Source organism: Numenius arquata, chromosome 2, assembly GCF_964106895.1.
Source record: "Numenius arquata chromosome 2, bNumArq3.hap1.1, whole genome shotgun sequence".
NCBI classification, from domain to species: domain Eukaryota; kingdom Metazoa; phylum Chordata; class Aves; order Charadriiformes; family Scolopacidae; genus Numenius; species Numenius arquata.
Window position 1 is genome coordinate 10282259 of NC_133577.1, and position 25546 is coordinate 10307804.

At 41.4% G+C, this 25546-nt stretch overlaps 1 protein-coding gene across 2 annotated transcripts in view; it reads right to left on the reverse strand.

Annotated features, from left to right (window-relative positions):
- TIAM2 (TIAM Rac1 associated GEF 2) overlaps positions 1–25546 on the reverse strand; it is a 92706-nt gene that overhangs the window by 24582 nt on the left and 42578 nt on the right. For both annotated transcript variants that reach the window (XM_074162195.1, XM_074162188.1), the window contains one exon: positions 9708–9811. In XM_074162195.1, coding sequence (XP_074018296.1) covers positions 9708–9811 — 104 coding nt within the window. The remainder of the gene's footprint in view (positions 1–9707; positions 9812–25546) is intronic.

A 25546-nucleotide genomic window follows, 5' to 3' on the forward strand; every position in this document is an offset into this window, starting at 1 on the left:
CATTTCCCATCCTGCTTTTGCCCTTAACGCATGAAGGTAAAAGGCTAATTTTGCTCTGCCTGTATATATTTTGAATGAAAGGAAACAGCAGTTGCCTCCGGGAGAGTTCTGAGAGCTTGTGGGCTACTTAATAACATCAGTCTGGACCACCAGTGAAGCAGGAGCATAATTTGTGTACACAACATGTATTTTTTAGATATAAGTGTTTGTGTGTCTATATGTATGTATACACACACACACATATATATACGAAAACAGACAATATGTACATACACCCCCTGTACTAAACAGGAGCTCTGTGATGTTCGTGGTCTGTAAGCGTTATAAGCTCAGGTTTAATTCAGCTGGTCTTCAGATCTCTACAGTGATCTAGAGGGACTCTGCTTTTTACTTTTTACAAATGTGGGTGGATGATTTTTCTAAGTATTTTTCTATCACGCTTATTATACTAGTAACGTGTTTTTTAAATGCCTTCAAAATGTATTTTCAAAGCATAACTGACCACAGTGAAGACGTCTGCTTTAATTCCAGCAATAAAAAAACTAGTTAACGTTCCAAATGTTTATATGGAATTTGTATTTAATTTTTATTTTCAAGCATCTTAAATACTGTTTGCAACATTCTCACCCAAAGTGTTCTGTGGTGAATGCAAAAACTTTTCTCTGGTGCTGAATTAGAAACTATGGCAACCACTGAGACATTTTCTTTGCAGTTGTGTTCATCTTTCATAATAAATTTTTGCATTGTGCCGCCTTTAGAGTCAGAGAGGGTGACCCTTACCTCTTCTTGTTAGTTGTAGGCATATCGCATTTCAAATGTTAAAAGTTGCAATAATCCCCCTGTAAAGACAAATGTGGACCCCTTGAAATCCACATCAGCCTCTCCCCTGGTTTCGGTGGGGTTTTCCTTAGGTTCTACAGAAGGATTCTGCTGTCTCAGAAGGAAATAGTCACCCTGTGAGTGAAGGGCTGCCCACAGTATGTTAACAAGTAGAGAGAGAAGGAACAAGAGTGCTATGGACAACAGGTAACAAAACATGAAAATCTGCTGGAACTTCCCTGTGCATCTGAATCAACTGACCCCTTACTTTTTTTAATTCTCCTCCCTCTTCCTTCCTTTCAGGTATCTTTTTGTTATCTTTGAATTTTTGCAGAATCTGCTGCAGGTAGCAGATTTTTTCAGTTCTGGCATTTCAGGTCTACCTTTGGCTTTACATGTTCCTGACAGCACAAAACATGAATCAAAGCCTCACTGAAGTATATGATGATACGCAGAATGCAGTTTTTGTCTGAAGTCCTGTATTGCAACTTTGTAGGGCTTTAAAGTGACTTTGTGTCCTATAGGTAATTGCTGGGCACATCACCCAACTCGGCATGTGCTAAAATTGTGCTTAAATGCTTCAGCATTGCAAGGGAAAAACACGTATGTTATTGTCAGCACTGTAACTGAGCAGTATCTCAGTCTTAAAAAAAAAAAAACACAAACCAGCAAATAATCTACAGCTGGCAGAGAGGTTACCCAGTTCCCCGGGTCTGTCAGAAACACGATTAGATATCTCTGCCTTTGATTTCAAAGTGAAATGCTGCCGTCATATCCTGCACTCACTGCAGGTGACTGGGGTTGCCTTTGGAGGCCCAGGGTGGTGGACTCCAGCGCAGCTTCCTGCCCTTCATGGGTGAAGTCACAAGCGTCCCCAGAGACCCTGCTGATCATATCCTGCTGCAATGAACCAGGACTGTTATCATACAATTCCCTTTTCACCCGCAGGTAAGCCTCTTGTTTTTTTCCCCAAAAGACTACAAAGAAAAGCTGTATCGTAAGTCATCTCCCACCAGCTTCTTTCGTTTGCAAGCATCAACACAACACAATTTCTTCTCCCCATCAAAACCCTCTGCACATTTTACACTAACAACTGTCACAGTACTTTTGAGCGGACATTTCTTTCAGCCAGAGGAAAGACATCAAATACCACCTCCCCACCCTAAACCCCAGCGACTCAATGTAACAGCACAGAACACAAGTTCACACCTCTGCTTGCAAGAACTGCACAGTCTCCCTTTGCTCTTCTTTCTTGCCTTTCTCATGCCTCCCCAGCAGTAGCTGTGCATATAGGTCTCCATCTATGGTTTGACCTAATGTCTGCTTACAGGTTCACTCTAGATATAGCACCTTTCATGCTTTAAGCGTTATGGTTTCAAGGCTCCTCACTATGTCAGCCAAGACAGGCAACTCTTATATTTGAATTCTGGGCCATCAGTAGGGTGGCTCTGCTACAGTTAAAGAACTACACGATCAATGCAACAAAGTGAAATCCAGGACTGCAGTCAGCAGCAGACACTCACTGGTAGGTTTACAGCCAGTGTAACCTACAGTTCATCAGTTCTGGTGCCTTCTTCTAAGGGGTGGAATAAAATACCGAAACCTAAATTAATTAGCAAAACTCTTACAGACTTTTCACAGGCTACAGTTTTACTCATATCACCGATATCCTTCTCAAAAGGTGCACGATGACAGCAGGGGTCTGGCCGCAGCTCCACACCGCTGAAGCCAGCAGCTCTGGCTGGGCTCAGCACAGGCTGGGCTGTCTGCAGGGGAAGCACAATAATTAGCAGAGCTCCCCACGGGCTTCTGTCATGCTTTCAAGGCAGAACTGTCCCCTCCAGGCACAACTGAATCAAGGAAAACCACTGCTGAGGACACGTGCTATTTTCCCATGTTAGCTCTTAGACTCCTTAAATGCATCTCACATCTGGAAGGAAATGACACTTGGATTGCAGAGGAGTTTACATGATTTTGAGAGCACTAAGTTGTTAATTCCTTTCCTACAAAGAACAGGAAAAAAAGGATGTTAATTGCGGACTACTCCCCAAGCTTTTGGATCTCATCAACTGCTAAAGAGAAGTTCTCACGATTAAAAAAAAAGGAAAGACCCTTAATGTCCTATGGTTGCTGAGCAAACCTTCAGGCAGGCAGCTCTCCTGCAATTAATGACATGCTGTGCAAGTGGGAAGTGCCTGGGCAATGGAAAATAGAGCTAATGAGAAGATATCACCATGAACATCGTTTAACCAGAATTGCCTCCATGCAAGAAATAGGTTTGGGGCCATAGGGGCATACCAGTAGTTTTTTCTTCCTCTTACTTCACTTTTCCCAGAGTAACTTCTGTTGAGCTTCTGGTCATTTCTGCTTGGCTTTCTTTCAATGTAGCTCAACAACTGATGGTTACTTGATTATTTTACTAGTAATTTACACCCACCTTCCAAGAATTTTGATTTTTACAGTCTTTGCTTAACAAAATTGCTCCACATGCACTTCTTTTTTCTTTTTAGATTTGCTGCAGTTTTATTTCAATGTTGTTTCTTTAAGGATATTTTGGGGGTAGTCACTAACTGTCTAGCAAGAAAGGATGCCATTTATACCAAATGGAGGGAAACATGGCTCTGAAATCTACCAGATGCATGTTAACATACATACACTGCCACACCATCCTAAATGTAATCAAAACATGATTTGTACTTGTCAGTTTTTATGTTTTATGCATCGTATCATTGCAAATCTTCCTTCTAATTCAGCATATTTTGGTAAATCTTTAACTTTCTCACCGAAAAGTCATACTAGGAAACTGTTTAACTTTGGTGGGGATGAAGAACCATTTATTGACATTTACCCACTGCTTATATACACACATTCAGACTGATGATCCCTATCTCATCTCGGAGTGAATGAGTGCCATCACCACATTAAAATAAATAAATGAACCGCTGCAACTGAATATATAGGCTTACATTTAGCGCAAGTGCCAATAAAAGGCTGTTGGGTGTGTTTTGAATAATGGTGCCCTGAACATATGTGCCACAGCACATATGATACAGACCACATGCTTCTACAATGTTTTCAGAGGAATACATCATTCCTAGCATCCACTTGCTTTCCTCTGGAATCAAAAATACCATTCAAATCATCCATAAATGCTAAACAATTGTATTAATTTTGTGCTGGGATTGGACTACATGAGTAATGATTACTAACTGCTTTCACCTCTACTGTTCCATGGCAACTGTTGCAGTTTCCCCCTTCCTCTCCCCAAAATCAAACCACACATTTTTTTAACAATCGAGTATTCAGACCAGCAACAAGATGCACATTCTTTCATTCAGGTTCGAACCTAGACCTAGAATGTATATTGTACCTCAGGATTTTGAGGTATTAAATTACTCTATCTGCATGAGAAGTTGATGGCTTTAGTGTTACTTCTAATTAAGGGGTTTCAAAATCAGTTCTAGACAGTTTGAAGACAAAATATTAATGTCTTCAACTTATGAAAACCATCCCTCCAGTACAAGGCTATGCTGTATATACAAGAGGCCAAAACCACAAATGCAGTAAGCTCTATACTCGCTGATTTTCATTACAGAAATAGCCGTGTGAAATAAGCTAATAGGTAACAACAGGATTTCCTTTTTGAAATCATGACACATGCATTTTGCATCTGTTGAAAAGCACTGTTTTGGGAACCTTGTTGTGTTAGTCGGATGACGCGGAAGAGGGAAGATGGGTTTGCGTTCTGACCCAGTCCCAGCCTCTGCGTTCACACCGCTCGGGCAGCATTTGACATGCAAATCAGCTCCTTAATTGCACACACACTTTATATGGGTTGGAAGAAAAACCTCAACAGTTGTCCAAGTTAGGCACGTTTGCACGTTGGCTCCTTGAGCATGAGAAGTGGGACTGTATGCAGGGAGACCAAAACCTAGATTTCTGACCATGGTCCCAGACGTGCAGAGTTCATGGAAACATCTACTTCTCACTGCACGTGCAAAAGCTCCTCTCTGGCAAATAGAGGACTGTCTGCAATTGGCATCACAATAAACAGAATGTACAAGCTTCAAAAGCACTGGAAGGCTGATTTGACATTACATAGGAAACCTGAGTACTCAAAAGCAGACTTCTGAAATGCACAAGTACCATAATTCTTCACCTTTATTTTTTCCCCCTATATCTATAAACATGGAGATTTCCAGTAGGGCCATTACACTGACTTGAACCTCATCTCTACAAAAAGCTGAAAGGGTTTGATGAAAATGCTCCACCCTGCAGGAGATGCAGATTTGTGTTTGCCAAAGGTACCATGTGCTCTGCTGAGCAGACCGGTCACAAGTTCTTCATTTCCTCACCAGATGGAGGGAAAGTGAACATGGTTGTCAAGCAGGAGAGGAGAAGGAATGAGTTGAGCTAATCTAAAGCAGCCCATGCCAGGGAAAGGTGTTGAGGGATCTTTAACCATAATTTCTGTTCATTGCATTAAGAATGGTTAGTTTACTCCCTCTGCAGTGTGTAGTATTTTTTATTTATTTTATATTTATTTTTTATTAAGAGTTGATGGGGATAGACTTGTCATATATACGTACTGATGTATGATCAGTAACCTGTTCTGAGAGCAGATTGACTATTTTAAGAGTCAACAGCAGAGGCAATTTCTGAAAGTCTCTACACCCAATTTATTCCCAGAATCAATTTTATTACATTGTTTGAAAGAAATATAGCACCACTTCAAAAGCATTACAAAATCAAACCAGTTGGCCATTCTTTAGAAAGCAAATTCTTGTTAACAGTCAAAGTTTCTCATCACACTAGCTTCCGTTTCTGCATCTGCAATGTTAATTTTTGAAGATGCCAGCATAAAACCATTCTGCATTCACTATTTTTACCGTGATTACAAAGCATCACACTAGCTATTTTTACTGTGGTTCTTAAGTTTCTTAAAGAACTCTAAGATACAGCTGAGAATATAATGAAGTTATGTGAAATATTTGCACAGAGCTTACTCTAAGTTTTTTTTCTTATGAACTTTTAAAGTGAAAATACATTTTTCCCCTCTCACACATGCATTTACATTAAGTTACTTCTTTCCTTCTGTTAAAATTTGATTTGGGAAATACTTATCTCTGATGATATTCAAAAAGCAACTGAAAGTCAGATGATAGCAGTCTTACAAGAGACCTTAGAATAGTAGTTACTTATATGGTAAAATTTCACCTTTTAGTTATCTTCATCTTTCATAAAAGGCTATGTTTAATATATTGAAAATACTAGGTAAAGATAAGCAAGTTAGTAACAGACTACTAAACTCCATCTTAAAAGAACCATGGGCTAGAGAAAACATTTCTTACCAATACAGTTTGCAATTAGAAATCATGACTAGCTAAAGGAAAAGTTGCATTTTTTATTCAGCTTTGTGCTATTTTGATGTACAGAGAGCTTGATTCTTGGCAACTGTCAACATACCAGGATTTGTCAACTGAGCACGGACAATTAGTTCTCAAAATGATTAAACACAACTAAACCTAATTGCACTGACAGGCATTCTCAATCCTCAGATTTTCTGAGGTCCTCTATTCTTCTGTCAACAGTACGCCTACATACTCCAGAACCAACAATTGCAAGGACGACACGCCACTGCCACATAAACAGTATTTTAACACAGTTTGAAAATGTACTGCAGCAGAGTGTGTTAAAAGTATAACATCTATCCTTGTTTAATAAAACAAAAAATAAAGTTAAAGGTATTAAAGGTATAAATGGGGCATCCTAGAGAATACAGAGCTGACAAAACTAATGAGTATCCAGAATGGATAGTTCTTGATGTCCACGTGTTTTTAATAATATTTTATAACTTAAGGAACAGCTTCCATTTCTGGAATGAAACAATCCTCTATGGCTCTTCTAGTTCATCTGTTAGCTCTCAGATGAAAGACAAACATGCAACTACTCTAAATTCATTCATTTCTCAGACTACAAAAAATGAATGAATGAACGTGTGAATCAACGCGTGTTTGGATGTAGTACACGTGCAACCAAAGATTTTTTCCTTTGAGATTACAAGGCACTTCTGAAATGCCTAACTGTATGTTCAGTTAAGATGATGCTTAACCTTAGCTTGGTATGAGATGAAGAAAATAGTAGTGAAAAAACAAAGAAACAAAAATACTCCAAATGAGAAACACAAAATCCAGAAATCAGACATGCAATCATTAAATGCAAAGCTTTAAGGCTGTTTTTTTTATTTACTTACATGTTACGAGACAAAAATCAACCAAACTTCAAAGAAGTCTGCTCCCTCAGAGCCACGTAATAGCATCTACAGTTGCTGTCAACTGGGAAGTGAGCATCTCTAGCTGTCTCCCCCCTGAAATATTCCCAAACTGCTTGTTGTTCCAAGAACCTCTTAGCGCCACCAACGTCTTCTCCACAGAGCTGTGCTTACAGATCTCCTCTCCCCCATAGTTCTGCAATGTCGCCTAATGCTGAGGTGTCTGCGCTACTGCTCTCCCACAGGCACGGGTCAGGTTAGCACATGCAGGAAACAGAAGGCAAAGCCGGGGAGCGGCGGGGGGGAACAGGAGGACACCAAACCCAAATCCAGATGCTATGCTTTTTGAGGCTGCACAATTTCCTCAGAGCAGCTTTTATTAGCAATAGCTATTGTTCATCTGGCGTGCCGAACCAAATCACAGCTATAAAAACAGAAATCATTTTAATTCCTTTTATACCCAATCACAAAAGCACATACAACATACACTACCTAAATTTACTGTGAGGTTTGATTTTTTTTTTTTTTTAATTCTACATCTATTGGAGAAATCAAAAGGGTCAGACAAAAAGCTCTGACAGTAATAGGCACCCTCCAACAGAAAGACAGCAATCAATTACAAACCATTTGCAGAAATTGTAGAGCTGTCACAGACTCGTTTACAGCTGCAGTTCAAGTCAGACTGCCTCTGATTGCCAAACTATTTCCCCTCCTTATACCTACAAAACTAGGACAGCTTCAGAGAATTTTTCAAATGACACTACCAGACCTCCATGCCAACCCAAGAAGTGAACTGCAATATGGCAGGGGCAGTTACTTCAGCAAATTGTGCACAAGCCATTAATACTGCTAGATGTGACAGATTCGAGGCTGGAGAGAGGGCAGGGAGCAGACCTGTCTGTTTTCTCCCCTCTTTTTTTCTTTTTAGCTTCAATTGCAGCATGTAATTTAAAGCATGGGAGCAAATTTAGTGCGTTCAAAGCAACAACTAATATACATGAATTGCTCTCTGTGTATTTAAATTTAAATCCTGCTGAACTCTCCCTAATTTTCTGTCATTTGGTGTATTTGACACAGACGATCAGAAGAGGCTTTGTTTTTCTGCTAAAGCCCCAGAATCTCCTCCCCTTCAGCAGGACGGGAACTCAGTTGTGTATGTCCACACAGTGCATGGGGGGCAACGCGTACCCCAAGGCGCGTATCCTGGGTGAGCAGGGCACCCAGCAGGGCACCCAGGGAAAGGTGGCCAAACACCAGCCTGCTTGTGCAGCTAGTCACCAGGACATCCAAAGCCTTGGGGCCACCTCCACTGTGCTCCAGCAAAGATCCCTGCCCCTAAAACAGACAGAAGCCCCAAAACATGACAGCGGAGAAATCTGCATTACCCCTTCCAAACAAACAATGTGTCCTAGGGAGAGAAAAATCCAGTTTACTCTTGTCTGGTTGCAAAGACTTTTTAGGAGCGTAAGCAATGTGTTACACAGGATATAGATTATCTCTGTGGGAATCCCCTGTGCAGCAGGAGATGGGCTAGAGACTCACAATCACTGGGCTTACTCTCAAAAAAACCTGCATAAAGTTACCTATAACAGACTGAAGTAGACTACAAAGTCATACAAAAAATGAGAGAGGATCAGGTCCTCTGGGTAAGTACAGCTAGAGGCACAATATCTCTTCCCTCTTCTGGTCTTCTAAGTCTTTACATTCTGCCTTATCTCTACCAATTTTCCATACAATCTAGTACAAGGCAGTAATATATTCCAGGACCATAAAAATTCTAACTTAATTTCTGTTATGCAAAAGTGTAAAGCAAGTGTTATCACAAATTTGCTTGGAGACACAACCAACTCATGAACAGAAATAACAAAACCATTTCTGTTGCCAGAATGGCAATGCCTAGTAAAAGCATGGCCACCAACATGAAAACGCTACCCATGTTAGCAGTTGGGGGGTTCAAAACAATATGCACTTGAGTCGGACACAGGTTGCAATTTGACTGAATCGGAGCAAAATGGATGAAAAATTGCTCTTTAAAGACCATTTGAAGGTGGACAGTAATTCTGGGGATCCTTGCCTCTGCTTCCAAAGTCCTGACTGAGAGAAAGTCTGAGCATCTATTACTCCAGCTGAAGTCAAACAGTAACTGCAGATGCATAAAGGTTCTCCAAATTAGAGAGTGGGAATCTCTGGCTCTTAAACACTGCACCTCTCCAAGTCTGGAGTCCAGTCTAAAACTACTGATGTTAAGCGAGTGTTGCTATGGTCACTGCAATCTTAACAACAAGCCCTCGAAGTATCAGCAAAAAGAAAACATGAACCAAACCAAATCAGTCAGAAAGCTGTAACAGCTTTACTGTTCTCTGCAGATCTGGATTCAAGCAACACAGAAAGATGAATTTGACCCCATCACACTGCTCTTGGAGATGCAGCAGCTGTGCCGTAGATGCTGACCTGTCAGGGTGACCTCAAGATAATAAACACTAAGCACAGCTAATACACATTAAAAAATTTCAAAATTTGTGTCATATGTTAAATTCTTTCCCACAAAATGCAGAGCATTAACACTACAACACTGTCTTTTTGTTCATAAGGATTGCTATGTCAAGCACCTTCTTACCCTGAAAGGTGGATCAGTCTTCTCCCTGTGTGGCACTTGGTCCAGAGTGCCATCAGTACTGCTCCTTTTCAAGCTGGATGTGACATCAGGCACATTACTAAAATCTACATTCAAAAGAAAATAAATAAATAAATAACAGGGTTACGAGACAGGAACAGGAAAAGTCTTTTATCTGCAAATACTTTCAGTGTCTAGTAGAATTACTACGGGGGGAGAAATGGAATACAAAATTTTTAATCCACCCAACCCCCCAGAAAATAACATAAGAGGTCAAAGCAAGGAACAGCTATGCCTGGAAACTCTGCTTTCAAAACAGCAGCTGGACATCTAAGAACGTCTGAAGCAATGCGCGTATTTGATCTACCAAAATAAACGTAACACTCTTATTGCTAAGAACGTGCTTTGGAAGCTAGCATTATCTATAATCAGCACTCTGTGCTGAGACAACCAGTGAGGGTAATTAAATGCACTCAGTAGTTCTCCTTGGATGAGCACACTATTGTTCGACACGACTTAGTCCTGAATCCCTTAAAGATTTAAGAAGAAAAGAGAATTTTGCCTTGGAACAAATACCACATTTTGTAATACGGACAAAATGCCTTCTTGTTACTAATTGTTTCCCAATTTTACTAAGTTTGGAGTCCACATACACAGTAGCTGGCACAATGCAAAAACCAAAGGAGGCACTGCCCTGCTCTACTTGTTAAGAGACTGTAGCTTTCAATAATTTTCATGTGTAAACTCAAGATCTATCCAACAGTGCTGAATACTCATATAAAAATGATGGTTTTTTTCTCTTTACATTTCCTCGATTGGCTGCTTAAAATCTGCAGAGACGTTTACACAGAAATTCTAATTAAAACTCTTAGAAGTGAAGAAGTTATGTTTGATCTGCTGTATTATCAATCCGAGTAGCTGAACATCATAAAGCAGCCACCAAAAAAATAATGAGGATTTATAGCAACCTCAGATAATAAAATAGCAATAAAATGAAGGTGGTTTTTTTTTAATTTGCTGCTTTGTTTCCTAGCCATTAAGACTCTAGGGTATAATTCACACCACATTACCACATTTTCAAACTCTTTCTCAACACCTACAAACGTTGGAGATTTATTTTTAAGTGAAAGCTGAGATTCTCATTTAATCACTGACTCCCGCAACTGAGGTGGTAATTAAAACAAGCATCACTCATCTTGCAGTAAAATCATGAGAGTTATCAATAGCGAAATCGTGAAGGACAACAGTATCTCTCCACTTGGGTGTTGCTGTTGCCCTGCAGAGTAGAACCAGCTCCTCTCAGCAAGAGTTGAGAAACATGGACTGAAGTGGGGAGGGAAATGGGAATTTTATAGCCCATGAGGAGCCTTCCTTGGAAGACAAAACATGGCAGGCTCACTCCACAGGAAAGCCAGAGAGAAACATGCAAATAACTCAGCACGATGTCATCTTGATACTTTATTTCTCCGTATGTCATTAAGGTGCCTGTGCCAGGCTTAGCGCCGAGGCTGACATATCTTTCTACCCAGATACCAAAGACTGTCATTTCCCTGCCCTTACAGAACCAACATCTCATTGCTTTTCTTCCCTCAAGTTTTGTTCTTACCTTTTCCTCCTGGAGTCTCCTGGCTCCTGTTATCTCAGAGCCTACATAACATGCAATACTCCAAGAGTTACCACCTTTGCAGAAAAAGCATATTTTACACAACTCCACCAAACAGCCACCCATCTTCTTCAGGAACTAAACAAGGAGTCTGCCTTGTCTATTTATCTTATTATTCTTTTACCTCTCTTACCCCACTAAGCCTGAATAATTTTTTCCTTCCTTCTGGACTTTTAAAGTAATTTTGAGTCTCTCTTCTGTATATGGGTACACGTGAATGCCTACTGACTTCCACCACTGCCAGCTCCTGGGTAGACAGAAGCTAAGCCAACCCCTAAAACTTGAACTGATGTAAATAACATTTTCTTGGGGGTGAGGTGACACCAAGGATATTATTTCCCATTGTTTTCCAGTTATGCTCTTTTCACTTGCCTTCTGCGTTTTAATGCACTTTCCCCCCAGATGTCCAAACAACATGCACCTGAGAAAAAGGAGAGGCTGAGGGAGCTGGGGTTGTTCAGCCTGGAGAAAAGGAGGCTGAGGGGAGACCTTACTGCTCTCTACAACTCCCTGAAACGAGGCTGTAGAGAGGCGGGGGTTGGTCTCTTCTCCCAAGTCACAGGCAATAGGACAAGAGGAAATGGCCTCAAGTTGCGCCAGGGGAGGTTCAGATCGGATATTAGGAAAAAGTTTTACACTGAAAAGGTTATTAAGCATTGGAATGGGCTGCCCAGGGAAGTGGTTGAGGCACCATCCCTGGAGGTATTTAAAAGACGGGCTTACATAGTGCTTAGTGACATGGTTTAGTGACGGTTCTTTTTATCAGAGGTAGGTTCATGGTTGGACTAGATGATCTAGACAATTCTATGATTCTATGTTGCAGTGGCATAAAGGATCTAGAGTTTGATCTCAGGTAGCTGTCTAATGAGAAAAAAAATCTACGACCTTTCCCTGATTTTACAAAGTGACCTTTAAACATATTTGTTCTTTACAAAACAGGAAGTAAAACTAACCTAGTCAAGCAATGAAGAAAAAGCATAAATGTAGAAAGAGGGAAATAAGGTAAAACCATCAGCAGACAACATGAACAGAAGACATCAGGATAACAACACCCAAAGTAGACAAACAGAGTATTATATCACTTTGTCCAGATGATCTACCTTTTCCTCCCTTCACCCTCATCTCTATTTTTCCTTTGTAGTCTACAGGACCGTCAGAGGTAGATCTATATAGTCTTTCCCATTTTTATAGCATTTTCTACTGGCAGAATGTGTTGCTGATGGTAGTTAGGGTACGCAACAGTAAATGTTATTTTATATAGGAAAAACTAAAAAAAGTTACACGGAAAAGATCCAAGGTGAAAAAGGACATCCTAACGCACATTGTATGCCAAACTAACAGGGGGAGGGAAGGAAGGAAGGACGTATGGCTTGTTGATCAGTTTAGCATCCATATCCTGTCTCCCTTTCCTTCTTTTACTGTGGAAGCAGACTTCCTCTGGATCTGCTCCTACAAACCATCAAACTATTCCCAAAGAGTACAGAAGCATCAACATCAGTTGCATAGCTAAAAAAAAAAAAAAAAATCAAGGGACAAAGAAAATCAGTACTACTCTAGAGAACAGGCAACTTCAAACGCAAAGCATAGGGACATAAACACAGCAGCAAGTTTAATACTGAAATTCTCTCTACTCTAGGGGAGTAACAAGCCAAACCATACAAACTGTATTTTCTTTAAACATTCAAATTTGAATTTAGATCAACAATGGGATTCATATTAACACAGATGTTCAAAAGCACTATCATAAAACTTATCTTTCAGGTTGGGTAACCACTATCCTTTCAGGCAAAACTAGCAATAGAACTGTAGAAAGTATGCACAGCATTAAGAGAAATGTTACAGCTATGTGAATATAAAATCATTCCAGTATATGACATTTTGGATCTTTGTTGGGAATGAGCACAGGAAAGTATGCAAGGAGATATATATTCCTAAAAATTATCCAAATGCAAGCACTTCCTGGAAAATTATTTTTTTAAATTAATATTATTATTTTTAAAAAACCACCTTAAATGTTACTTACCCTAATACATTACATTACTGACTAGTTAAAGAAAACATAGACTACTTTGCTGGAACCATTGCTTGAGAGGCTTTCCAGCATAGTAATGGTGAGTATACCGTGACTAAGTCTGCCTCTACAGCTCCATTACAATAGTACATCTGATCTATTCTATTGACATACTTGTGATAAACCTGTCTGGAAGAAAAAAGGGACTGATAATATTGGGTTAAACAAAACTCAATTTAAATCTTTTAACATAATTTTTATGAACACTCACACACACTCATTCATGGTGAGTTGAAATGTGTATCATTTCCACCTGGGAACCTCTAAAGCAGAGAGTTGCTTCTGATCTAGCAAACAGGAGTGTCTCCAGACACTAAAATACAAAGTCAGTGTGGTGGGTTGACCCCAGCTGGATGCCAGGTGCCCACCAAAGCCTCTCTATCACACCCAGCTGGATGGGGGAGAGAAAATGTAACAGAAGGCTCATGGGTCACTCACCAATTACCGCCATGAGCAAAACAGACTAAATTCGGGAAAATTAGTTTAATTTATTACCAAGCAAAATCAGAATAGGATAATGAGAAGTAAAACCAAATCTTAAAAATCACCTTCCCCCACCCCTCCCTTCTTCCCAGGCTCAACTTCACTCCTGATTTTCTCTACCTCCTTCCCCAGAGCAGCATAGGGGGATGAGGAATGGGGGCTGCAGTCAGTTCATCACATTATCTCTGCCACTCCTTCCTCCTCAGGAGGACTCCTCCTCACACTCTTCCTCTGCACCAGCATGTGGTCCCTCCCACAGGAGACAGTTCTCCTTGAACTTCTCCAACGTGAGTCCTTCCCACAGGCTGCAGTTCTTCACGAACTGCTCCAGTGTGGGTCCTTTTCATGGCGTGCAGTCCTTCAGGAACAGACTGCTCCAATGTGGGTCCTCCACAGGGTCACAAGTCCTGCCAGCAAACCTGCTCCAGCATGGGCTCCTCTCTCCACTGGGCCACAGGTCCTACACCAGGAGTCTGCTCCACCACAGGCTTCTCACAGGGTCACAGCCTCCTTCGGGTACATCCACCTGCTCCAGAATGGGGTCCTTACCAGGCTGCAGGTGGATATCTGCTCCACCATTGACCTCCACAGGCTGCAGAAGGACAGCTTGCCTCACCATGGTCTTGACCATGGGCTGCAGGGGAATCTCTGCTCTGGCACCTGGTGCACCTCCTCTCCCTCCTTTCTCACTGACCTTGGTGTTTGCAGAGTGGTTTCTCTCACATATTCTCACTCCTCTATCCATCTGCAATCACACAGGTTTTTTCCACCCTTCTTACTTATGTTATCTCAGAGGCGCTAACACTGTCGCTGATGGGCTCAGCCTTTGCCAGCAGCAGGTCCGTCTTGGAGCCAGGTGGCATTGGCTGTATCAAACATAGGGGAAACTTCTAGCAGTTTCTCACAGAAGTCACCCCTGTAGCCCTCCTGCTACCAAATCCTTGCCACACACACCCAATACAGTCAGCTTGTTGCATACACAAAGAGTAGCAAATGCTAAAATTCTCAGAAAAGCACAAGGGAAAGATGCCATTATGTGAAAAGCTTAACTACATTATATGGAATGCATACCAAACTTTTTGCTTGGTTTCTAGCAATGAACAACCATGTAGTAAGAACCTGCTCAGCACCTTCTGCTACCAACAGCATCACCAAAGAAGAATGCCATTGTTCCTGCAATGTTGTGTCTTGCTGGCAGGCAGATATGTGACTCACAATTGTTCAAGAGAAATTGTAACATAACCACTAAAAACTGAAAGGAAGCATACTTCCTAAGTCATGCTCCTCACCATTCAACTCTGAGTAGGCACAGAGCACACAGATGGGACGGTCGGTGAGAGAAACAAACACATACAGCACATCCAAAAGCTCTGTACGCCTACAGAAACGTCTCTTCCCACGTCGCTGCGGTGATACACATACAAGTGGTCAATATGGAAGTTATTCACATGTTTGTGAGTGGTGAGGTACAATGGAAACACATCCTCTAGCAGATGTGTGAGACAATAATAATCTGTGCTACAATCCCAGCCAAGAAACCAAAGGAAATCAACTGGAAAACATCAACATCGACCATCCGGCAATTCATTTACCATAAAGAAGGCATCAACAAACACAAATGTCACTTATCTTTTTTTTTTTTCCTGTTTAATCGATGAAGAAGCCTTAATTACTTTCTAGTCAGCACTGATCTTACTACTTTAGCTGCTCACTGCAAAGGCAAAATCACCATGCGGAGAAATAGGAACTGAGGATCCTCTAAGTCTTTTTTTCATAATAATTCAGAACTTGTTCTGTTTTAGATTTTTCTCACCAATTTCAAAAAATGCTAAATAATCATCACAAGCATGTCAAGTATTATCAAATGTCAAGCACTACGTAGGTGGTGTAACCGCCCCCTTTTTTTCAGACTACAGCAAGAGGGTGTGTTTCCACTTGCCACTCTACTGACAACAATAAATGGAACAAAAAATGCCTTCTAGCTTTCCATGAGAAGACAGCACAGCAAAATTAAACACACTCAGTCTTTGACTCCAAGGCAAACTAAGACCACTGCAGGGCATCATTTTTGGATCTAGCGGGAGCAGCAGTTCTGTGAAACACTTGAAAACTATGCTCAGCAAGTAAAGCAGCGCTCTGACAGCCACAGGCAAATCCTGCCCTCAGTAAAAATATAGTGACTACACCAACACGGAAAAAAGGGTTTCCATTCTACAGCATTTCTGAGATTGCAAAAATGGTTCACTTTGAACACAATAAGTTCCATCTAAACATGAGGAGGAACTTTACTTTGGCAGAACACTGGAACAGGCTTCCCAGAGAGGTGGTGGAGTCTCTGTCTCTGGAGACATTAAAAAGCTGCCTGGACACGTTCCTGTGCAACCTGCTCTAGGTGGACCTGCTTTGGCAAGGGGATTGGACTAGATGATCTCCAGAGGTCCCTTCCAACCCCATATCATTCTGTGATTCTGTATCAGAATGAAACCATGTCCTTTTACATTATGCTATTTTATTTTTGCCAAAACGCAGAGAAAGAGACACCACAGATCAAAAAGAAGTAGCTTGAGATCAGGATATTCATCCATGATGTAGAAGAGAGAGAGATGAAGTCTCCTGCTCTGTCAGATTCAGGCAAGGAAGATGAACCGGGGTCTGTCACAGCTAAGGCGAGATGCTTGACTAACAGTTAGTAGCCGTGAGTCTTCCCTGGTATCCCCAACTCCACCTGATCCATCACCAAACATTCACTATAGCAAATAGATTCAGACTCCAAAGCTCATGGTAAAGGCAGTCCCACAGGACGTGACTGACCCAGGCTGAAATCTGTCAGTCCTCAACAGGGAAGACTGAGGCAGGACAGCAATCAATGACTGGAAAATGACCGTGCCTGAGGTGGGCACAAACCCAGTTGCACTTGTGTAACTCAGCAGAGGATTAAACTTTCTTTAGCTCTCAACATTTAAAAACTGGCATATGAAATGGAAACTCAAGAGCAAGGATTTTAATAAAAGATTTGACTGATGATGGGGAAAAGGAGGATGATGCTAAGTAGCTGGTGAATAACAGGCAACAGCTATGTTTAAAGAAAGAATGACAATATTGGGGAAATCTAATGTAGTAAACTACAGATCTGTGACCTATGTAGTAACTTAAGGCTTTCACAATTAATTCATGGAAAGAAAGCTTAAAAACGTGGCGATAAATGGAAAATTATATAAATACAGTATGGGTAAACAGACCGTGTCAAACTAACATCTGCCTGACATCTGCCTTTGATAACAAATTTTTTTTTTTTTAAAGACAAACATAGGATAAATCCAACCTTCTGGAAACTCAGGGTTTTTTTAAAAAAAAGGAAAAAAGAAACCTTTATACTGCCCCAAGGGAAATTATTAGATAAAATGGAAAGGATAGGAATTAAACCAAGGCAGAACTGGCCACCAGGTAAGATAACAATAGATTGGTCCAAATGATTTTCTAGGCCTGGGAGAGGCAGTGAAGAAGCCCCGACAGTTGTCCATCACCCTGGTCACTTGCTGACTCCAGCTCAGATGTTCATTATTAACTCCAGTGGTTATGCTGCTACAAACTGATATTTCTCGTTTGTAGTTCTCTGGCACTGGGAAACGGGGTCTCATTTCCTGTCCTCTCTGCTGCAGTTTCTAATCTGCAGTAGTCAGACACTTCAGATATGGCAACACACACACACAGAGCTCCAAGCAGTTATGAATGGCGTGGTCTAATCTGTAAAAGACAGATACCTGGATCTCAGATCAGAGAAACTGACAGCATTTTTAGACACTGGTAATGTCCACTGATTTCAGACAGAAGTTGCAAAAGTGGGTATCAACTTACTTCTGAGAACACTAATACGAATTTTAGCTTGAAAAAATTAGGATCCAAAACTATAAGGAATTATAGGAGGTCCAGTCTATCCACTAGGAAAGAAAAGAACGTATTCAATATTTTCACTAATTCCCAAATGTTTTAGAAATTGCCAATAAAACGCAACACAGCCATTCTTCAGCATGTAGGATATTCTCCCTCTCCCCATTACAGAGAGTTTCCATAACATGGCTGCATGGTTTAGATGGAAATGAGATATTACATTTGGGTAATAAAGTTAAGCCAGGTGTATGGAAAGCTGCATTTTTCATTGTTGTGTGAATTCTCTGGACTGATCAGTTAATTATGATAAGCTTGCAGTTCCCATATTCTTCTAGCCAATGTTACTATCAAGAGAAAAGCAAGCTTCCAAGAGAAGATAAAAAATATTTCCAAAATCCCTGCTGCAAATAATACTAAAGTCTGAGCCAACTCTCAGAAAGGTACAAAGCCTTGGTGGTCTTAATGCCTTCAGACTTACTGAAAAACAGGGAGTGGCAGGTGAAGCATTCCAGCATTGCCTGGAGAAGAGAAATATCAGTGCGGTGAACTCTAAAAATGCTCCCTTGGAGACTAATACTCATAACTTCAGTTAAACGGTTCAGCCTGGCAGGTAGCACGCATGTGCTTATTTCTTTTGGTTTGATACAACTAAATATATTTCAGGTTTTCAACAGTATATTTACTCTTTTGTAATGAAGCTAAAAAAATAGGTATGTAAGCATTTCCTTCTGCACCCTTTTCCTTTCTGAAAGGCTTCAAGAAATATCTTTCAAAAAGTAACAGTTGATCCAAAGGAATTTATTCAATGGCTTTCAAGAGATGTTCTCACAATATCTGTTAAAGGCGGCATCCAAGTTTCACCAGAGAGATATGAAGGGCTCTGGGTTCACTAGTTCAGTTATTCATAACTCTTATGTCTTGCTTGTGTGAGGATCAGATCTTTCAGTTCTTTGGCTCATGTTATCCCCTGGGATCAGCATGGAAGGGGCACCCAGCAGCGAGCATCCAGGACAGAGCCCATGCAATCTCTGCAGCCTGTTAAATTTTTGTCTAGGTTGCAAAAAACACATTAACTGTGGACAGGAAGGAGAAAGCAAGAGCGTTCTGGGAGGAGAAGACAAACTCCCATGGAATATTCATTAACTGTCCCACAATGGCCACTTGCACTGGAGAAATTGCTTATAAAAGTGAGGAGAGTCTAGAAGGTGAGGTTTGGGGATAAAGCTAGGGAGCTTTAGTAAAGCTGTGATATAAGAGGACACTGGAGTTGCTCCATGGTTTGCATCATGAAGGCCCAGGTCTGGAGATGTTTGGAGGAATACAGTTCTTTAAGGCCTTCACAGAAAAGCAGGTTTTTTTCCTCTGAACCCTCTTTGGCCAGAGAATGACGATTATAAATTTGGTGATAAGTCAGTTGGAAAAAAATTCAGAGCACATAGCACAAGAATGGTCCAACTCAAGTGACATGTGGAGAGCTAGTCTCCACCTAGAAGTGCACTGAAAGGACCTACTTTACCTCAAGCCGTTGATCTATTTCTTCTGCATGTCACAGTAGCATCTAAATTACAAATAAATAAATAATTTTTGCATTCTTATGCCCTACCAGTACAAGCCTTGACAGATGAAAAATGGCTGCTACAGATTGAGCTTATTCATGAGGAGTTTTTAAAGCCAAATTTGATTTCTAGACCAAAAATAGTCTCCAGGTAGCTTCTGCGTTAAGGAAACAAATGTAAGAGAAGGCAGGTAGGCTGCAGCCACAGATGAGAAATATCCGTTGGAACACATCACATCCTCCACCACTTCAAGCTGAAAGCCAAAGCAATTTGATTCACCTTTCATCTTCACTGGGGTTGTCTATGAATCTGGGCAAACGACTGAGGTACGATGGACCCTAAGAGCAGATTCTTATTAATTTCCAATTAATTTTTCCAGAATTATGGGAGTGTTCATGTCAGCTCAATTCAGTAATTTTAACTGGAATTTATGTAAGTTTTAAACTACCGCACAGTGCCAGTTCAGTTGTTTCCCCACAGCTGGTACTCACAGCCATTACTACTTAAACATTCACTCTCCAATGCTGGAATAAATTCAAAACAATTTGCGGGCAGTAACTGTGGTTATTAACCCTACAGTGATTTGCAGCTTTCATACCGCTTTAACCAAAAGTTAAAAAGATAGTGAAATACTAAACTCATTACCAACTCAAAAACCCCTTCCTCTTTTTGCCTAGGAAATTTTCAAGTTCTTCTGGAAGCCTTTGACCTAACTTTGGATACCAATTAGCTCAAATTCTCATTGCTAAATTAACACAACTTGAGTCTACTAATACAAGCAACTTCAGTTTCTAGAAAACTAAAACTAAGCATGTTAGAGAATGCACCGGATTTTAATAATTCAGAAATTTTTTAATCTCTGCAAGATATTTTGGCTTTTATCACTCATTGTCTTCCTGGGCTTTGTGTAACCTATTTTGGGACTGGCTGGAAGGTACATTCTCAGCTTTGCTTCAAGGCTGTAACAACTGACTCTTTGGCGTAGCTAGAAACTTCATTCAGGAATTCCTTCAAGATGTCAAATCTGGAAAGGAAATTAGCATACAGCTGTCATAACATCAGCCTTCCTAGATAGGGTTCTTAAACACAGAATTAATAGATGCCTGTCACTGACAAGACTAATTGTTACCAAATAAGACGTGCAATTACAGGCCAGACATGAAGATTCCATTCACGGGCCCTCTCATCCACATGTTTTGGCTTCAGGGAACAAACCAGGAAACATCAGAAGGTGCTCTACATATGCTTCCTGAAGGATAAGGCAACCAAGCTGCTTCTTTTTGCAGATCTGATACTGCCTAGACAAAGAGCAACTGATCCTTCTGGCCAGGGTCTGAAATGCTCAAGCCGGACAAGTCTCCCTCCTTTGTTCTCATCCTTCAGTGAGGAAAGTGATGCTGCTTCTTTAAACACTCCGCATTTTCAAGTTGAGAAAAAGCCAGCACGTTCATGCACATATTCTTGTATCGTACAGCTTGCTTAAGACATGTTGGGCCACATGCTGAACAGTGGCTTAGCTCCAGTCAGCCACCTACTTCTGCAACTGTGACTTTCTGTAGGCTGCTTTATGCTCTCTTTTCTTTTTTTTTTTTTTTCAAAAATTTGCAGAAACATCCATTTTGAAGCTGGAGCAGAGTCCTTTAGATCCCTTGGGAGTTCCTTTGTCAGTTAACCATTCGTAGTGAAGCAAAGTAATTTGATTCATTTGCTAATTCAGTAATCAATCGGAGATACAAATTAGCAACATAATAGGAAATAGCTGCCTGTGCTTCTGTAGCAATGCCTGATTAGCCCCTGCATGTCAATGGTATGTTTTTATAGGGTAATTTAACTTTCTAAACTTTCTCTGTCCAAGTATCTGCCAGTCAGACAACTGCTCAGGCTTTTCAGTTTTAAGCTTAACGGTTCACACCTGGCTTCTCAAATTGTTACCTAAATACGTCCATTTCTTAAGTGCATAACAAATGCCTTAGACACAGTCTCACTGGAGGCCAATGTTAACCGTAGTTAGTGCATCACCCTTCTATTCCAATTCAACAACTGGAGATGTGTGGCTGCGGTACAGAGGAGGAAGACGCAGCAGAGCCCAAGTTGGGTGGCCACCATCCTCTACAAGTCTCAGCAGAGGCTGCAGCCCACTGCTCCCCTTAGGTCTTCCGAGCTGGGGCTGCTGGACACGGAGGGGTGCTGTCAGTAGCTCCTCTCCTGGTTTCTGCTGCTACTGCGGGGTTGCCTATGTGGGATGACTTTGGACATTCCCAAAGGTCATTTGCACCAAGGAGAGCTGGAAAGCAAATGGAGCTGGCCCTGCCCAGGTATCAAGTGTACCACCTTAGTGGTACATTTTCTCCTCCATCTCAGATTTGTAAGCACAAATGTAATGAAAACAGAAAGTAAAAGGCGGGGGGAAAGAAGTTACTTCATAGTTTAGCAAGAATTTGTGGCTAGCTTGGACAGTTTCATGTTATTATTACTCAACCTACCTTACCTCTGTGAAACACAGAACATCTCCTGTTTGATGTGTTTTAAATTATGCCTAAGGCACTGGTCTAAATGTTGATGTCTCTGACTTTATCACCATTAATAAATCTCCTTGCTGTCCATATTGCCACTCTACAGAATTCAGTAGGATGGGCAATGCCTATATATTGTCACTGATCCAGAAGGTGCAGCTCCACAGGGTTTAATGAAGTTTACACCAGGAAAAAACAGTTTGGCCTGCTGACTTCACAGGGATTAAATCATCACAGCATTTAGCAAAGCAGAACAGAATGCTCTTTCAGTAGAAAAGCACAATGAAGAGCATTTAAGGCTGTCCCATTTTATAGCATAAACAATCTCTTAATTTGCAGCATACACATCTAGCAGGAAGCCAACAGGACAGTTTGTCAAGTGCCAGCAAGAGCTCATCAAACCACCACTCTTGGGAAACACTCTGTATTGCAAAACATGCAGAAGGCAACGAGTGCTCCTATGGATCCAGCTTCTGAAGAGTCAAATGCTTTCTTTGAATTACTGTCTATGCTGCTACAGTTCCAGGAGTTGTCAGAGGCCAGACCTAGTCTTTTCCCAGTGATCCACAAGAGCACAGGACAAAGGCACTTGTGTTAATGGATCACAAGTGGCTGGAGCAGGAGCCAACCTACCATGGTTGTCCAAGACTACTGTAAACACACACCTCACCCCTGAGCTTGCTCTAATGAACTGCCACTGCATGTCCTATCACATCTACGTGGCTTCCTGCTGAAGTAAATTGGGTAACGTGTTAAAAAAAAAATAAAGCCCCAGAGAGTCATTGATCTTCAGGCAGATAAGCAGTCCTGCTGCATAGACAACTACACGTCTACGTTAAAATGAGACACTGCTTTTCTAGTGTGCTGCCTCACAACACGCAAAGCTACCGGATATCTAGTATTAGGTCCACCAGGCAAGAGGGAGCGATGCGTGCAGACCTGCACAACCAACACAGATCAGGGCCCAAATCTAACAGGACTGTGGGAGTCCTCAGGCCTCAGGAAGCTAAGAAGCAATATTCACCTCTTCTGAGCTCAAAAGAGTTTCCTGTGAAAGAATAAAAAAAAATTTCTTTGATTCCTCACACACGCAGCACAATGAAGGCCATGCCCTACAGCACGATGAAGAAAATGTCCATGTCGAAACAGCAGCCAGGCAAACAGGTCCTGATTTGGGCTGCACTAAAAGAGAAATGTTTTTCAGTTAAGTTATAGTTTTACTTTTGTTTACGAAATGCTTTGAACGTAACATTAAAGCACGCAAAATGCTTTAAGAAACTACGGACAAACAGCAACAAGCCGAGCACTCCGAGCCGGTGCTCTAGGCACAGCCCCCAGCTGCTGGAGGCTACAGACCACCTTAGCTTCACGTCCTCCTGACTTTATCTGTTTTCTTAAGAGAGACACACAGGTGTTTCTGACAGTCAGGCTGGGCTGGGGCTGGGAGAGGATGCAGGGAGTGCTACCTGGAGAGGTGTGGGCAGGGACATGCCTACAGCCACTGGCTGCAGAGCCAACCCGTGTCTCCCTTTTCCTCCCTCAACTCGGTGGTATCTGGTGAAGCTGAATGGAGCAAAGTTTTCTGGAGAAGCTGTGAGTTGCAATTACTCCTTACAGAGGCGCCTAAACCATCTAGCAAAGTGTACTTGAAACAGAAACTACCTTGGAACTGAATTCAAACCAATTGTTATTACGACCACATTTTTAAAAAGAATTTAGTCATATCAGAATTAAATTTGTGGCTGACTGATGTGCTTTGCTTCTGTGTGTGCTTACCAAGATTAAAATCAGAAGCAGCTCATGTCTTGGGAAACAGAAGAGCCACTTCCCACACGAAGGTTCAAACCACTGATCCTCCTCCTGAAACAGTTACATTTTGCATAAATATCTCAACGTTTAGCAGATCAGGAGCTGAAATGTCATTGCTCCTCTCCAGCATAAATCCCAGCTACTTGTCAAATAGCACCAAGCTTGGTTCTCTCTCTGACTCTAGCCATGCTTTATGCAACCTGAAATAGCTTTACCAGGAGCGACTCAAACCGGCATGTCCCAGACTATGCTGCTGCCCAGGGATGAGGGCAAGGGGTGGGAAAGCAGAGGGAAAAACCCCGTTCTCCAAAATGGCTAGAGAGGTGCTTGGCAGGAAGGTTGGCTGAAAGAGAGCTTGCCACCTCTGACAGTAACTCTCCTTGCAGCCAGCTCTCCCCCGGCACCTGCCTGCTCCCCACTCCTCCTCCTCCCGCTTACCTTTCTCTGGCCCTTCTCAGACCTCTTCACCCGCTGGTTCAACTCACTGAGTTTGCATGGGGGAGGAAAAAAGACGTTTTTCTCCTTAATTAGCTTCATCAAGGGCTCCAGCAAGTGCTGCTGCCAGCACAGGGGTGGGACAAATGCTATGGGGCTGGAAGGGAGGGCTAAAATGGTGCAGGGGAGGAGGAGGAGCAAGCCTTTCCCTTGTCAGCAGCACCCAAGCTTTCTTCACCACATCTAGAAAGATGGGCCAGACAGGAACTCAGACTCCCCTCAGAAGGGAAGTGCCCTACTCCAAAGACGAGGAGGGCAATGAGGAGCGAAGGAACACTATGTCCATCTTTATTTTTTTTCATTTTCTTTTTTTTTTCTTTTTTTTTTTTTTTTTTTTTTAATGGCTTCTTTACCATTTAACTCTCTAACCCTCCAGATGACAGTGTTTCTTCATGGAAACTTCTTAAAGGATATCCAAACTGCCATCCCTCACTTTTTTCTTTCTTTTTTTTCTTTTAATCACAGAGATCTGTTTACAAATTAGGGTTGATTTCAACAGTGTCAGCTAACCAGAAATGACAGCTTTTTTGGCAAAAACCCACTTGCTGGGGGAAAAAAAATAAATTGCCCAACTCTGACAGCAACTCACATACCGCAATGGGTTTTCACACCTACCAATGCCTTCTACCTCCTGCCTCAGCATTCTATAGATATACCGTTAACCCACACGGCGTTGCCCTAAATATACAGTTTTCATTTATCATGCCTTCTCCATTGTTTATTCCTCAAATATCCATGCAATCTTAAAATGAGGTATTTTTTTCCTCCACAGTTGTAATAATTCCAGTACAATTTCCTCATTTTTTAATTCTACACAAATATTTGTTTAATTTCCTTAGCACCGGAGCTTGCAGCAAATTTAGCTGCTCTGTTATTTGGTTTTCCACATTTATGAGTGCATTTTTAAAAAGTATTTAATCTCGTTTCTTTTCCAGGATAAGCTTATTACTAGCCAAGCAGCTAAGCAGCAAGCACATAGCGTTGCCATGTGGGAGATCAAATGATATGACCACAGCAGGTCCAAAATACAGCTACCAAGGTACAGCAACCTCTTGGAGAAAATGAATCACTGTCACAGAAAATTCCCTGGGAATGATTTTTAGGAGTGGCAGGGTTCGTGGCTTTGGAGAAAGCCAACCACTTCCCTTCTGTACAGAAAAGGTTGCCAAAGTTTGCCACGAGGTATAATTGGGTATCCTCAACATAGCAGAATACATAGGAAAAGGCATTCATCAGAGTTATGCTAAGCAGCTACAAAACTGTAAACAAATGTGCACAAACTGTTACCACCCAAGTTATACGAAGCCAGTGATTTAAAAGGAAATTCTGTTTTGCTCTTGCCTGGTGGCTGTCACCAAGGACCA